At 40.9% G+C, this 16,473-nt stretch overlaps 1 protein-coding gene across 4 annotated transcripts; it reads left to right on the top strand.

Moving 5' to 3' along the window:
- Positions 1-34: 34 nt before the first annotated feature.
- Larp7 (La ribonucleoprotein 7, transcriptional regulator) lies at positions 35-15,222 on the top strand. 4 transcript variants are annotated; one of them, XM_039103144.2, is made up of 13 exons: positions 35-168; positions 4,753-4,940; positions 5,120-5,220; positions 5,302-5,385; positions 5,481-5,645; positions 5,732-5,825; positions 5,914-6,270; positions 6,351-6,498; positions 8,000-8,124; positions 8,780-8,904; positions 10,751-10,910; positions 11,042-11,133; positions 14,839-15,222. In XM_039103144.2, exons 2-13 carry the CDS (start codon positions 4,754-4,756, stop codon positions 14,917-14,919), a joined length of 1,719 nt encoding a protein of 572 aa, XP_038959072.1. In that variant the 5' UTR covers positions 35-168; position 4,753; the 3' UTR covers positions 14,920-15,222. The 4 variants fall into 4 exon arrangements, with proteins under 4 accessions (XP_038959072.1, NP_001037755.2, XP_038959071.1 ...); NM_001044290.2 differs by having other exon boundaries at positions 59-168; positions 8,783-8,904; positions 14,839-15,163; XM_039103143.2 differs by lacking the exon at positions 35-168 and adding an exon at positions 521-659 and having other exon boundaries at positions 8,783-8,904.
- The last annotated feature ends 1,251 nt before the right edge of the window (positions 15,223-16,473 follow it).

The following is a 16,473-nucleotide window of genomic DNA, read 5'->3' as shown; positions in this document are numbered from 1 at the left end:
CTGTGACGTCAGTGACGGACACAGAGCCTCGGACCCGGCCTTCTGTAGTGGGCTGAGAGAAGCGCGTCGCTGGTCGGATGACGCAAATTTCCGCCGCCTGCTAGGGTCGGGAGACGGAAAGCGTGGAAGAACGCAATCGCTGACCGTGGATCTGAGGACGTGCACGGAGTAAGTCACAAGTGGCCTGTAGATCCTCTCAGACCGGGTGAGGTGGAAGCTCCTCTCAGTCTGGTATCCTGAGGTCCATCCTACATCTGTGGTCGGGTTCACCCCGCCCCCCTCGCCACTGTTCCGTTGGTTCGGCTACGTACTCTGTGCGCACGCGCAGTTCCCTGGCGGCCCTTGCAATTCGGATTGTAGTACGGAGGGGGCGGGCCGATCTTGGTGTTGGGGTGTTTGGGGCACGCCCGGCTTCTGGAAGAGTCTGCGGAAGTAGGGTTGCTCAGGGGATCTGTGGGTGGTAGACAGGTTGTCTGCCCAAGGACATCAGCTGTGAGAACTTGCATTTTAGAATTAAGTCTTTTGCTAGTCTTTCACCCTGTCGGCCCTCTACAGAAAATGCCTGAGGATAAATGATGAATTAAAGTTCTGAGTACATTTATGAGAAACTAAGGGAAAATATGAGTGGAGATTTCATTGAAAATGGAAGTCCTCAGGAAGTAAGACTACCTTTTATTAGTCTTTAGAAGCTGGGCGGTGGTGGGAAATCGAATGGCTTGCTAAAACATTCACACTAAAAGATTCATTTGAAGCAAAGTTGCAGGCCACTAAGGGGTTTGCTGTGACTACAACTTTGGCTCTCAATCTTTTGGGTACACTTCTTTTTCTTCATATCCTGAAAAATGTTATCGTCGAGTTCCTTTGGAAATTTTACATGTATTAATGGAAAGATTTTGTTTGTGACTTTACAAGCAAAACCTATGATTTTAAAATTTTTTGAATTTTTTATTACATGTAGCATAGCTTACATCCAGATTATGACATTCACTGTCTTTGAGCAATGTTACAACTTTTAACTTGTTGAAAACATAAAGATGAAAAACCATGTTTGCCCAAGTATGTCATTCCCTGACCAGTATATATTAACATTCATTTCAACTTTCTATTGTATATTGATCTGGTCTTTCTCCTTTAAACGGATTTGTCCTACTTAAGTTCATTCGCCATAGTCATTTATATTTGTGAAAGCATGGTTTTTGCCTTTTCTTTAAAAATCTGTCTTATAACATTTCATGGATTCCTAAGGTTTCTTTAAACTCCCAGAAGTGTCAGGGATTTCAGATTAAGAATTCCTGGGTCAGAATATACTGTGGATGGTGACAAGGTGGGGAAGCTTCTACTAAAAGGTAGACAGTGTAAGAGAAACATCAATGCTTGCTTACCTACCTAGCTTTCACTAAAGTATATAACCTTTCAGGCTCCCTTAAAAAGTTGAAAGAAGGGCTGGACAGATGGCTCAGTGGTTAAGAGCCCCAACTGCTCTTCCAGACGTCCTGAATTCAATTCCCAGCAACCACATGGTGGCTCACAACCATCTGTTACGGGATCTGATCCCCTATTCTGGTGTGTCTGAAGACAGCTACAGTGCATTTATATTTAATAATAAATCTTTTTTTTAAAAAAAAAAAAGTTGAAAGAAACTACCAAGTAATCAAGATTTAAACCATGTATGTGAATAGCTGGCATTGCTACACAGTAAGTTCCTTGTTCCGAGACCGTGGGTTTTGTGGATGGATTTTGCTTGTTTGTTTGATTGTTTGGAGGCAGGGTTTCTCTAGCTCTGGCTCTCCTGAGCTCTGTAACTCACTCTGTAGACCAGGCCAGCCTCAGACTCAAAGATCCACCTGCCTCTGCCTCCCGAGTGCTGCTGGTATTAAAGTTGTGTGACATCACACCCATTTAACAGTATATTATACACCAGACCCCCCCCCCTAAAAAAAAAGATAAGGAATTACTAATGTTGCAAATTAAGGAATAACCTTCACGGGCTGGAAAGATGGCTTAGCCATTAAAAGCTAGGCTCATTACCAAAAATAAGAAATAACCTTCACAAACCACATCAGTGTTATGGACAGGTAACACCTGTATCCTTCTGGAAAGGATAGGTGACTTCTGGTGCATATTATAAACTCATTATGTTGTAATAGCAGTTGTAGAAAACATTAAATGTGGATAAGAACCATTTTGAAGATCAGATTGATAGGATTTAGTGACTGGTGAAAAAATAACACAGCATCATGCTTTCCACAGCAAGCCCCCCCCCCCCCTTTTTTTAAGATTTATTTATTTTGTTTATGAGTACATTGCAGCTGTCTTCTGATACCAGAAGAGGGCATCAGAGATCCCATTACAGATGCTTGTAAGCCAGCCTGTAGTTGCTGGGAATTAAACTCAGGACCTGTGGAAGAGCATCAGTGCTCTTAACTGCTGAGCCGTCTCTCCAGCCTGAGAGTCTTTTTTTTTTTTTTTTAACTTATGTAATATATGTGTGTATGTCTGTCTGTGCACCATATGCCCACAGAAGTCAGAAGAATGCTTTGGACCCCCCCCCTTGGACCCAGAGTTACAGGAGGTTGTGAGCTTTGACGTCAGTGCTAGGAACTGAACGTGTGTCCAGGGCAAGAGCAATAAGTGTTCTTAACCGCATCTCTGCAGACTTCTCCACAGCTGCATTTTCTAAAGTGCTTAAATTACATTTTTTTATTTCATCTTCACAGCAACTATTATATAGATAAGATTTGTGTCTACATTTTCTGGAACACAATAATGAGAAAACTTGGTCCAAATACATACAGACATGGCTTGTGGTCAACTTGGTTGATCATAGTGTTAGCATTAGTGATGATAAATAGTTTTTGGTCGCAAAGAATACATTTCCTTTGTAATGTGTGGGATGGCAATATAATTATTCATTACTACAGGACCTTGGGAAAGTACAAACAGGGTTGGGAATATAGCAAGGGCTGAGGAATAGTTCAGTGGTAGGATACTTGCCTAGGATGTGGAAAGCCATGGGTCTAATCCCTGTTCCCAGCATCAAGGAGAAAGACAGACAGACAGACAGATAGAAAGGTTAAAGATGAGGGAGCTCTGTAACCAAAGTATAGCCATGTAAGTAACTGGTTTTCTTTAGGCCTGGAGTAGGGAAGCTGAATTGTTCCATCGTTTGTGTGACTTTGTTTGGTCTATAACTTTTTCTAAATTGAATGTGTATTTAACCATCCTGAACTGGAATATGCTAAGCTACAAAAGTAATCCTTAAGAGAAACAGGAAGGATGGCCTCTGGGTTAAGATAGTGGAGTGATAACTTGAATGTCTTTGTTTTTGCAGTTCTGTCTGCACTGCTTTAGATCTGGTAGCTGAAGAGGCGTGTACTGTAGATTCCACTATGCCTTAGATCAGAGGCTCTCAGCCTTCCTAACGCTGTGACCCTTTAATACAATTCCTCATGTAGTACTGACCCCCAAGCATAAAATCATCCTGTTGCTGCTTCCTGACTGTAATTTTGTTGTTATAAATAGTAATGTAAATATCTGATATGCAGCATATCTGATATGTATGCCCCAAAGGTATCTGACCTACAGGTTGAGAACCACTGCCTTAGATGGTGGGCTTTGACTGGGAAAAGAACTCGAAAACTGGAGGTCTGCCCTTTATAGTTAACAGCTAGCAGTGGAGCCTGCTCTGATCATTGTAGTTTGTATTTATATTTGTTTATACTTTACCACGTTAGAAAAGAAGTGAAATGCTTCGTACCGACATTCAGAGTACTGCCATTGAGTGCCTCATGAGTGCTAGGGTTTAGGTGCGTGCCACCATGCCTCGCTACAGGTACTTTTAAATATGTGTAACTACCTCACAAATATGTACTGATCTGCCTCTGCCTCTATATATTTGTATTATAGTGAGGTAGATAGATAACAAAACTCTTAATTCTAGATAGCGGTGAGCATAGAACGAAAAGTTTGGAGATAGTTCAGATTAGGATCAATGGGACTGTTTTAGCTTGGATGAAAGAAAAGGCCTCTCTTACACAGTACATTCATTCACAGACATTCACAGACATTTCACAGACATTCACAGATCTGGGTAAATAACTAAAGCATACAGGAGTATTAGGGGAAGACACAGCAGGAAATGGATTGTAAGAAAATAGAGTAAAAGCAAGCTTACTATTAGGGAAGGTCTTGGAATAGTTCAAGTGAGACGTGATAATAACTTGGACCAAGTAAGTTTTTAGAAATAAGTGTTAATGTTCAGGATGTATTTAAAGCCAGTGCTAGTCTGACTGCTGGTGAATTAACTGTAGAGTATGAGGGAAGGAGCTGAGACTGCTTTCTGATCTCAGGGTTTTATAGTTGGTATTATTTTGCAAAGGGTAAAAATCTTCAATTTCTGGTGGATCCAGGAAAAGAAAACTTAAAGCCGGATGAAGAGGTTAGGTAGTAAGCGTTGGGATTAGGCAGACACAGAGCTCGTTGATAGGAATAAAAGCCTGACAGGATAGAATGAGGCCTCTGGTTATACAGCATTCACCTTTCTTTTAAAGTACTTATCAGGTACTTGTATACTTTCAAAATTTGCACTTGCCGTACCAGCTTTGACTCGATAAAAACTAGCATGTAGTTATGAGACTTGAGATGCATCACAAGGACTTAATGATCTCCTCTGCAGCACGAAGGCTCAGGTGACAGGGGCGTAGTTACAATAAGCTGCTGCAGAAACCTCATCTGATTGTTTTACTCTTTCAGAATGGAAACTGAAAACCAAAAAACCATGGAAGAAAGCACTGAGAAGAGAAAAGAAGAAAAAAAGAAGCGATCACGGGTTAAGCAGGTGCTTGCAGATATCGCTAAGCAGGTGGACTTCTGGTTTGGAGATGCAAACCTTCACAAGGACAGGTTTCTGCGAGAGCAAATTGAAAAATCTAGAGATGGATGTAAGTTTCTAATTTAAGTCCCTGTAATCTTATTGTCCTAATTCATATAAAAATTTCCAACTCAGGTTTGCATGGGGCTGGGGCATGTATGTCTATATATAAGATGCATACACAAAGAGAACCTGTGTATGCACTTACATGCACACATACTCTATTACCTTTTTTTTTGCATAAACTAGATGTGGACATTTCCCTTCTGGTGTCTTTTAACAAAATGAAGAAGCTGACAACTGATGGGAAGCTAATAGCCAGAGCACTGAAGAGCTCATCTGTTGTAGAGGTAAGTAAGCCCCATTTCATTACACACCAACCACATCCAACTGACTACCAACTTTATTCAGCTTTTTCCTTTTTTATAAAGTTGGACTTAGAAGGGACCAGAATCAGGAGGAAAAAACCCCTAGGAGAGAGACCAAAGGACGAGGAAGAACGCACGGTATATGTGGTAAGAAACGACACAGACACAAGTTTTAATTCTAGTTTTCCACTTTATTGGTAAAATGTAGGAACTTTATTCATAGGATGTCTGATTTATTATAGGAGTTGCTCCCAAAAAACGTTACTCACAGTTGGATTGAGAGAGTATTTGGGAAATGTGGCAATGTTGTTTACATAAGTATTCCACATTACAAGTCTACTGGGGATCCTAAGGGATTTGCCTTTGTGGAGTTTGAAACAAAAGAGCAAGCAGCAAAAGCCATTGAGGTATGTACTTCTCTCTGTGGGACCTGAAAAGTAAGAAAGACACAAGATTAGCAAGAATAACTTAAAATTTTTGCAATTGTTCTCAGTTTCTGAACAACCCACCAGAAGAAGCACCCAGAAAGCCTGGCATATTCCCCAAGACGGTGAAAAACAAGCCCATCCCTTCCTTACGAGTAGCTGGTGAGTGCTTACTTGGCCAAAATAAGTAAATAGTAAATAAGTAATAAATAATAAACTATGGCTGTAAATAGAAATGACGTTGTTGCAGAAGAGAAGAAAAAGAAGAAAAAGAAAAAAGGCAGAATAAAGAAGGAAGAGAGTGTGCAGGCTAAGGAGCTGGTTGTGGACAGCAGCAGCTCGGGTGTGAGTAAAGCCACGAAGAGACCTAGGACAGCCTCTGAGGGCTCTGAGGCGGAAACCCCAGAAGCTCCAAAGCAACCTGCAAAGAAGAAGAAGAAGCGGGACAAGGTGGAAACCGGCGGCTTACCTGAGTCAAAGGCAGGGAAGCGGGAGAGAAGCAGTGCTGAGGACGAAGACTGCCTCCCACCAAGGCCAAAGCTAAAGAAGAGGGCTCAGAAGGATGGGGGTGGCCCAGCTGCTTCTGAGGTCTCCAAGGAGCACAGAGGTAGGTACCCTCCCTCACTGGACTACACAAATGCTTCAGCTGCTTCACAACAGCGGTCTTACGGAAATCTTTCTTTTTAGACTTGGAATTCTGCTCTACGGAAGAAGAGAAGGAGCCGGGAGACAGGAAAGGCGACTCGCTCTCCAAGGGGAAGAGGAAGCATAAGAAGAAGCATAAGGAGAGGCATAAGATGGGCGAGGAGGTGATACCGCTGCGAGTGCTGTCCAAGTAAGTGCCCGTTCCTTCTCCGTGCCACCGACACACTCCATCACCATTGCTAAAGTGCAATTCCAGTGTGTGCTCAACAGAGTTGCAGATTAGCAGCAGTGACGGCCTTGGTCCTCATGCCGCCCAGGGAGTAAGCAGGAGCCACCACACTCAAACCTGGAAGCACTTATTTTAAAGGCACAGCGAGGGCCTCCATGTTAAAGTGAAGGAGGCCCCTTACGCAGACTCCAGTGAGGTTCTTAAAGGCGTGAGGATAAAGGAAAACTTACCATCACCCAAACATGGAAGCACTTACTTTCTTCGTTCCAAAGCAAGGACAACCACGTTTAAGTGGTGGGAAGCCCAGTCTTTATACTTACGAAGTTGCCAGGCTCTTGACTGCAGCATTTTAAAGAGAATGGTGAAGAGTTTGAAGACACCCCCACTGAAACATGGAGGCAGGTAATCCCATGTTAAAGCAGAGGGGACTCCCACCAGACGCCAAGGTGTTCACTCCTCCAGGGAACCTTGAGTTCACTTCTACTAAAACATGGCAGCACTTACTCTTCAATGTGACAGAAAGCATTCCCATGTTAAAGTGGAAGGGAGCCCGCCCGCCCGGCAGCTTCTTAGAGGAGCGCTGGCTCGGAGCCGTGAAGGGACCAGGCTGCAGACTCACCTTACCTTGGTGACCTGCTTCCTCGCTCTCCTCGGAGGGTGGAAGACGGCGACTTTAGACCTGGTATTTATACGACTCCCAGCTCCTGCAGTCCTTGGGCTTTCTATGTGGAGAATCGGTTCAGGGCCTTTGTTATTTTAATGTATCAGCTCCCAGGGAAAGTAGATCCTGGGGCTCCAGGGTAGGTCTGGGTTTTTTTTCTTCCCCTTTTTTGAAGTAAACAGATGTCAATGTTAACTGTTAAAACCATTACCACAAGATATCCTCCTCTTTAAAAAAAATCCCCTATCTGCCTGTTTGATGGCACAGATTAGGGTAACAATGAGCACCCCCACAGAGCCCGGGAGGCTTTGTGCTTCTCTGGGGGAGCCCTGGCTGCCTGAAGACACATCTACATGTTAAATGTATGTAAATAAATAAACTGCTGTCACGGGCTGTTTTTTTCTTCTCAGAAATTCCTTTTGAATTAAGTAAATCCTAAGGAATGTTATCTCTCAAATTGGAAGCAATTTGAGAAATCTTTGAATCTCAGTCTCTTACCTTTTCCGCAAGTTGCCTGATTTAGTAATTGTTACTTCAGGGAAGTGACTCAAAAGTGATTTTACAATTGAATATTAGAAACAACTAGGAAACTCCTCAAGCATTTTCCTTGAGTATTAAGGAAGAGAAACTTCCTTTGTGTGTTTGCAAGATAGATTTATGGCTTAACAAATGATGTAAATGTGTGCCTTAAAAAAGGAAAGTGGGAAAGACTTGGAGTTACTGTGAGCATTATGTCTAGTCAACCTCAGGTTTCTGACTGGGTCGTCTTGTCACTATAGTAGTTCAATTTTTGTTTTACAGGACTGAATGGATGGATTTGAAAAAAGAGTATTTGGCACTGCAAAAAGCTAGCATGGCTTCTCTAAAAAAAACAATATCTCAAATAAAATTGGAGTCGGAAATGGAGACAGAGTCCAAAGCGCCTCGTAAGTCTGCAGTGGGGACTGAAAGGGTGAAGCTCATGCAGTGTCATTTGGCTATTTACACCAAAGAGCAGGCTTTAGTCTATAAATGTTTTCAAGGGTGGCTTCATAGCAGTGATAGAGTGCTTCCCCAGTTTAAGCTGAACCATTACCAAAGAAATTTTTTAAGAAAAGACAAAAATGTGAAGGTTTATATTACCGAGTAAGTTTTAACAGCCTGCCTACTCTTTCCCTACATCCCCTGTGAGCTCACTCCAGAGTGCCTAGAGGGAGGAAGAGCGACTGCAGGTCTACTGGGCGATGTGCACCAAGTGGGAACATATTAAAGCATATTCTCACTTGCTGTAGTATTGGTAAAGATGTTAAGTTCTTATAAATTATACAAATACAAATTCTCGCATTTGAGTAGTGTGCTTTGATTATTCTTATGTTTATATTGGCATATATCTATTCAACTTTTAGTCTTTGGTTTAGATGTATAATGCGTTTTATTCCATATTGATTCCAATGAGCAATGTGATTCCTTAATACTAATTTCCAGTTGCACGAGTTCTCAGTTCCTTAAGTTAGCCTGAGAAGTCTCTGCTGTTGGAGGATGGTGCTTCTCATGTGAAATGTGAGGGGTGAGGAAGTTACCTGTGCCTCTTTCCTCTCACAGCAGCAGGCAGTGGTCAGCAGTGCTCCACCCAGGAGAAGGTCAGTGCACAGGGCCCGCAGTTCGTGACTGGAGTGATCGTGAAGATCCTGAGCGAAGACCCTCTCCCAGGCAGGAAACAAGTCAAGGTAATACTTATGAACCCCATGTGACATGTTTTCAAAATAGTATGGAAACAAAACAACTCTAGTCAGAATTTGTACCTCTCTGTAAACTGCTAAGAGAGTCCAGGGTAACTCTGACAACTCTTAGCTTTACTCTGAATACCAAAATTCCTCAGGATAGAAGCCTGAACGCCTGCCTTTCTTGTTTCCCTAATGGTTGGTGACTGTACTTCCGTGGAAAATGATAGTGATTTGACCTTGGAGTTGTTGAGATATGTATTCAGTGTTAAGCCTTGAAGAGCTTTTCATCGATAAAGATATTTGATGGCATGTTTTGTTTGTTGGTTGGCAGGATTTTTCAAGACAGGCTTTCTCTGTATTCCTGGCTGTCCTTGCACTCACTCTGTAGACCAAGCTGTATTTGCCAACCCCAGGTTCTATTAGCTTACATCTGAAAACATGGTAACAATACAGAATGTAGCTTAATAACCTGACAGTAAGCAAATGCTGTGCAAGCATGGAGGCCTGGACTCAGTCCCAAGCACACAAAGGAGAATTTGGTAATGCAACAGTTGAAAGTCCTGTTGTAATTACTTAGTTGTTCTGAAACAAAAACTGAGCTCTGTTGCTGTCACTGATTACCAGATTAATTTGTCATTATATGGGTTTTTAATTAGGATATTAGCCTGACTTTATAATGGATAAATTGTAAATGCCTTTTGAACTGTGGTACTCTAAACTATCTGAAAAACTGATTATAAAACTCTCACCACGAATAGGAAACCCATTACAGTTTCATCAACTCAGTGCAGACTGGTCTCTTGCTGTGTCTTACGTAGTAATGATTAACTGGGTAACAACATTGGAAGGCTCTCAGGTCTCATTCTCTCTCTCTCTCTCTCTCTTTTTTTTTTTCCTTGATTGATGAAGGAAACATTTTTCAGTATGGAAGTTCCTGTCTTACAGAGCATGTGTTAAGGGTGAGCTTCTGTCTTCTAGGCCTGCAGTTCTCTTGTCCGTCACAGTTAAAGGATACACTCTTTTATCCTACAATAGCTAAAGTCTCAATTTTTTTTCTAAAACATTTTAAAAGAATTTGAGTTATTGTGCCTAGAAAATTCTATTCTATACTAAACAGTTTCTTTATTTCTTTAGTTTTAATGAGTGACATTTAACAATAAGATTACTGTAACATTCCTGCATAAATGCAGTGTGTTCTGTGGAGAACCTGGTGTGAGGAAAAAAACTTGATTAAGAATGCAGGAATCTCCTTAATTAGAGCTCACAGCAGGTGTTATAGGTAAAACTCTTCCTTGCTGGGTGACCTCAGCTTGCTTAGAAAAGGTTACTAAGGTATTTTATCTAAAACTGAGAGCTGTTGGGCTGTGTTCCAGTAAACCTCCCCAAGAGCCTTCAGTTTCTGTCCGTTATTGTACAATGTTGAGAGCTGGTTCTCTGTGTTCATTCACACGTGGTGTTGTGTAGGTGAGTGCGACTCAGCTTCTCCAAGCCTCTCCTCCTTGTATTTTCCTCTTCTTCGTACTAACCTCCTTCCAGCTTGCTGAGCGATGGGCCATTTCTGTTCAACTGTACAAGAGTTCCCTCAGCTGATCCCCTTGTCAGTTCATATTTTAAAGTCACATTCAAGAGGATGAGCTACAGTAATTTGCCATACGTTGTTAAATTGCTTCTCATTTATGTGTAAATGTATTTGAAGAGTAGTTCTGTATATTTTAGAAATATTTTATATATTTACCCATCAACTAGAGAGTAGCTTGATAGAATGCATTTTGTAACCTCTGGTTACATTCGTTTATTGTCAGACATTGTTAAGGTGATTTTTAAGTTTTCATGTTTCTTTCCTGTATAGGATATTTTGGCCACAATCTCAGAAGTTGTTTACATTGATTTGCTAGAAGGAGATACTGAATGCCATGCCCGATTCAAAACCCCAGAGGATGCTCAGGCAGTAATGAATGCACAGACTGAAATTAAAAAGAAGCACAGTTGGAACCTCGAGATCCTTTCTGGTAAAACCCAATTGTGTTTCTGGTGAACACTTATTATTGTAGGGGATTCTTTTACTTGTTCTGCACTGGGCTAATGAACCTCTTCCCCCAAACACTCGAGCTGGTGGTCAGAGCTTTTGCTTCTTTTTAAGGTGATCATGAGCAGAGGTACTGGCAGAAGATTTTGGTAGATAGACAAGCCAAACTTAATCAACCTCGGGAAAAGAAAAGAGGCACAGAAAAGGTAAGGAGTCGTATGCATCTTCTGATGGTAATAAATGAGGATGAGTTCACTTGTATTTCCTCTTAGAGAGTACTGCTTCAGACTGAAAAAGAATGCAGATTTCTCCTGCTTTTGGAGTAGATGGAGTTAAGATGCTTTCTCACAAGGATCCATAACTGTGATTGCATTTTAAGTGGACCCAGTCCTGATTCAGAGCTGCTAGGCTTTGTAGGTTGCGGATAAGTGCCTGTAGAAAGATTTTCTTCTGTACAGGCTTGACACATGTGAAGTTTCTGATGGCCACGTTTTTTATGATAAGTGGCACCAGCAAACTGAAATAATTAAAACAAACTGATTCATTCAACAGTTTTATTTCTATGATAATTAATGTAATATGTTGCTCACTGAGAATGACATTTATTCTATGAAAGCAGATGATTGTTCTTTTAAATATTGTTGTAGTAGAAGGGCTTAGAATAGACTGTTAAGAACTTTGAAAGCCATGGTGCAGATTTCCTATGCATATTGGCTTGGTGTGTTTTTTCATTTTCCTCCTTTGGCATTGATGATGATTGACAGGACACTTGCCACTGTTAGGTTTTGTCAAGTTTTTTTCTTGAGTGGAGACAGGGAGGCCTCCTTCCTTGAGGCTCTTTCTTCTTGAAGGTGTGAATTTCAAAACTAGTTCAGATGGCAATGTAGTAATCCAGAACAGATAGGTAATATTTATTCTGCTAATTAGTGTGAGGGTTTGTTTGAATTGGCTATATTTTTTTGAACTAGTCATTAAAACATTTTATTTTTAATCTTAAAACCTTTTTATTTTATGTATATGTGTACACTGTCACTGTTCTGGTGTGTCCAGAAGAGGGCATCAGATCCCATTACAAATGAGCCACCATGTGGTTGCAAGGAGTTGAACTCAGGACCTCTGGAAGAACAGTCAGTGCTCTTAACCATTTCTCCAGCCCTATTTTTAATTTTTAAATTCTTTATTAATCACTTTAGTCTCAAGCAAAGAAGTGCTTTACCTAGCATTTTGTAAAGTTAAACTGGGATAACAACAAAGCAGTTACTCTTTATGAGTTAACATGCTTCATTATCAGGGATGTTGGCGTGATCTAGATAGGAACAACTGAAGCTAGCTGCCTTCACAGTTTGAAATTCAATGGAGCTGCCACCCAGCTAGAAGAAAGGGAACCACAGCTAACCATTTGCTAATCTCACTTGTTTTCTGGTGCTGGAGATTGAACTCAGCTCCCTGAGGGTGTTAAGGAGTGCTTCCTCTACCTCTGGACTACCTGCCACAGCTGATGCTCTCTGTGCTCCTGCAAACAGAGCAGTAGGCGTGGATAACGCATTCCTGTTCTCCCTTAGCTTGCTTCTAAGCAGTGCCAGTGTGGCACAGAAGATTAAACCAGGCCGCTGTCAGATCCACTTAAAAATTCAGAAGTGCAACATTTTAGGCTAAAGTAATGGGAATTATTAAGTACATAGAGAACAATGACAAAATTTCAGTGATTATGACATAATTCCTTCCTTATATGACAGCTCATTGATTCCATGAGTTAAGGACAAAAAAAAAAAGAAAACAAACAAACAAAAAAACGCAAGCAGATCAACAGAAAGTGTGTTTACTCTCTGCACAGATGTTTGCATATGGCAATCAGGCAAATGTAAATGAACTCAGGATTACGAACATAGGAAACTATGACTTGATTTTCTGCCCCAGGTCTTGGTGGGATGTGCTTTAATTTTCACTTCTTGGAAGCCAGGAATCAGCCAAGGCTCAAGGCTTTGCGGTGCTGGGTGAGGGTTTTTTTATTTCTTCACTTCAGCTGTTTAAATATTCTTTAATACTTTTAATTAATTATTTTTACATTTCATGTAGATGTGCCTGTGCCACAGCATGGAAGTTAAAGGGCAGCTTCTCCTCTTGTCATGTGGGTCCCAAGGATGGAACTCCTGTTGTCAGGCTTTGAAGGAAGTGCCCTATCCCAGAGGCATCTCCCACATTTTTTAGATGTTTGACTTTGTTTTTAATCAAAATGGACTTTTATTGGAATTACTGCTGGATATTACCCAGCTAAAGACAGAATTCCTGTTTGGAAACACATCATTAGTGTGTTAGGCTAGCCAGAATTTTTATTCTTGCCATTTGTAAACAGTGTTTTAATTGAATCCTGTTATGGCCTCCTATCAACAGGTATGACATTAGATTTGATTAATGGATTGAGTGATTGAGACAGGGTTCCTGGCATCACACACTGACCTCAAGCTCACTCAAGCCGAGAAAAGCCTTGCACTTCTGATCCCCTAAAACTAAGCTATAACTTTTTTCTGCTAAGGAAACATTTTGCTGACTGTCTACACCTACAGTCCCAGCTACTCAGGTTTTAGAAGGTGTAATTGGCACAAAAGAATTGTAAAATTAGGTAGGTGTCTTAAGGTCAGCCTGATCTCCATTGTGAGTTCCAGAACAGCCAAGGCTACAGGGAGAAATCCTGTTTGAACAAAACAAAACAGCAAAGAATCACATCATATAAGAGGTAGAGTGAAAGAAAACAAGCCTGGTATGATGGTACCCACCTTTAAAGTAGACAGATACGTGGTATCACATACTTTCTATCCTAGTACTCTAGACACAGAGGCAGGCAGATCTCTTAAGTTCAAGGCCATTGTCTGCAGAGCAAGTTCCAGAACAGCCAGGGATATACAAAGAAACCCTATCTCAAAAAAACCAAAATAGGAACTGGAGAAATGGCTCAGTGATTAAGAGCACTGACTGCTCTTCCAGGGGTCCTAAGTTCAGTTCCCAGCAACCACATGGTGGCTTACAACCATCTGTAATGGGGTCCGGTGCCCTCTCCTGTTGTGTCTGAAGACAGCCGCAGTGTACTCTTATACATAAAATAAACAAATCTTCTCTTTCTCTCTCTTCCTCTCTCTCTCTCTCTCTCTCTCTCTCTTCCTCTCTTCCTCTTCTGCCTTGACACGATAAAAAAAAAATAAATAAATAAATAAACAAATCTTTTAATAATCATAATAAAGTGTACATAATTGTTGAGCACTATAGTCCGTCCCACACTGAATTATCCTTCCAGTAAACGGTTTGTTGTTTGGGTTTTTTGGGGTGGTTTTTTTTGTTTGTTTTTTTTGTTTGTTTGGTTTTCTTTCTGAGAACTGTGTGGCTTAGGCCAGCCTTGAACTCAAAGGGATCCTTCTGCCACTGGAGTGCTGGGATTAAAGATATGTCAGTCACCATGCCTTGCCAATAAACAGTTTGTAAAGCAAACTTGAGAAGTATACAGCCTAGAATCATGACATCCCATTCAAATAATGTATAAATCTTTAATCACAGTGTAATTAAGGGTCTCATAGCATTTAGTCATAGCAATTACTATCCAGGGGGCGGGGGAGGGGGATTCAAAATAATGCTAAGTTGTGGCTCATCATGAGAAGGTAAACGACAGTGAGGAGTGAGTGACGTTCTGTGGAAGCTTTTGAGTAATGAACCGGAATTGGAGGTTTCTAAAAGTTAAGGTCTATTTCATAAAATTCTCCCAGTTCTCTGTAAATTGATTTGATCAAAACGTAATGATCTCATTCGTCTTTGCACCCCAGCTTTTAAAAGTGTTCCTCAGCCTGATAGTTGTAAGGCTTCCAGAGTGATGCTTGTTTGATTTTGGAATTCCCAAGACGTTCTCATTTCTCCCTTCTCTCTAGCTAATCACCAAAGCTGAGAAGATTAGACTGGCTAAGACCCAGCAAGCCAGTCAGCACATTCGATTCTCCGAGTATGACTGAGAAGACTATGACTTTTGGGCTCCCTTGCTGAAGTATTCTTAGTGCTGGGGCTGCTTGATGGATGTTGTGCCGAGATCTGCATTAGAAAAGACAAGGAAAGACCTTGGCTCCTCAGTGTGTCAATAAGACTTTTCTAATGACAGGTGCATTGTGTGTCAGAATTTTTTCAATGAATGCCCTTACTTGTTGAAATTATGTAAGTCAACTTCAAATGATTTCATAAATAAATGTGTTTTGAATATAATTTTGTTTTTATTTACAAAATAATTGCAAAAATAAAAATGCATGTTTGTCAGATGCAAACTAACTGTAACATGCTCTTCTATTTTTTCTCATATTTCCTTCCTTCCTTTAAGCAGCAGACTGCACCAAATGTTGCTTATTAAGATGTTGAATTTTGAAAGCATTGAGTTTGTTTTTCATAAATAGACATTTTAATCTGATGATGTGCCTTCTGTGAGCTTCCAGGGAGTCTGAGAATCGACCTTAGAGAAAACTGAATTCTTTTTTTTTTTTTAAGATTTATTCATTTATTATATATAAGTACACTGTAGCTGTCTTCATACACACCAGAAGAGGGCATCAGATCTCTTTACAGATGGCTGTGAGCCACCATGTGGTTGCTGGGAATTGAACTCAGGGCCTCTGGATGAGCAGTTGGGGCTTTTAACCGCTGAGCCATCTCTCCAGCCCCTGAATTCTTATTTTTAATTAGCAAAACTCAAGTAATTAAGTTGTTTCCCGAAGCATATGTACAGAAACTATGAAGAACTGACATCCTGGACTTCATCAGAATCTCCTGAAGTGTTCTATGGTTGTCTCTGAAGCAGTGTACTATTACTGCTTCCACTGGCTTTGTCCCGTTGCCTGCAGGAGTGGCAATTTCTGTGCACTGTGTTAGACCTGTGGTCAGGCATCTTCTATGACTGACGCACAAGGAGGGTCACTGGCTAGGGAACAACGACTCATCACTTCCAAATATAGTACCCTGGCAAGTTGCCAATCCCCTCTCTTTCCTCCATGGGGTGATTTTATTTATATATAGATATAGATATATAACAGTTGTTTCTAGGTTATACTCTCAGGCTTATAACTGAAGCTCCAATAAATAAAGGATTGACCACTTAGGGCTGGAGGTTACAGAAGCAGAGGCTAGTGGATCTCTGTAGGTTCAAGGCCAGCCTAGTCAGAGATCTAGGACAGCTGGGGTTACATAGAGACTGTCTCAAAAGAGAATTGAACATTTACTGTGGAGTATCTTTAGATGTTGCTATAGCACTTGGGAAACACTAACAGAGCAAGGTTTTTTATTTCTCATGAAACCTGTATTATATATAAAGACAAAGTTTTCAAAATGAAAGCTTGCTAGAAAGTATCTTTCTGGGAACTTGGCAGGCTGGTTCAGTGGGTTAAAAAAAAAAAAAAAAAACCAACACAACAAAAAAACTTGTTGCAGGGCCTGATCTTAGTTCAGTCCCTGAAACCCATATGATGGAGAGCCCCATTCCTACATACATGTACTTCCCCTACCACATACAAAAAATACTTTCAAGG

Source organism: Rattus norvegicus, chromosome 2, assembly GCF_036323735.1.
Source record: "Rattus norvegicus strain BN/NHsdMcwi chromosome 2, GRCr8, whole genome shotgun sequence".
NCBI lineage: Eukaryota > Metazoa > Chordata > Mammalia > Rodentia > Muridae > Rattus > Rattus norvegicus.
This window is presented reverse-complemented; position numbering and strand designations above follow the sequence as displayed.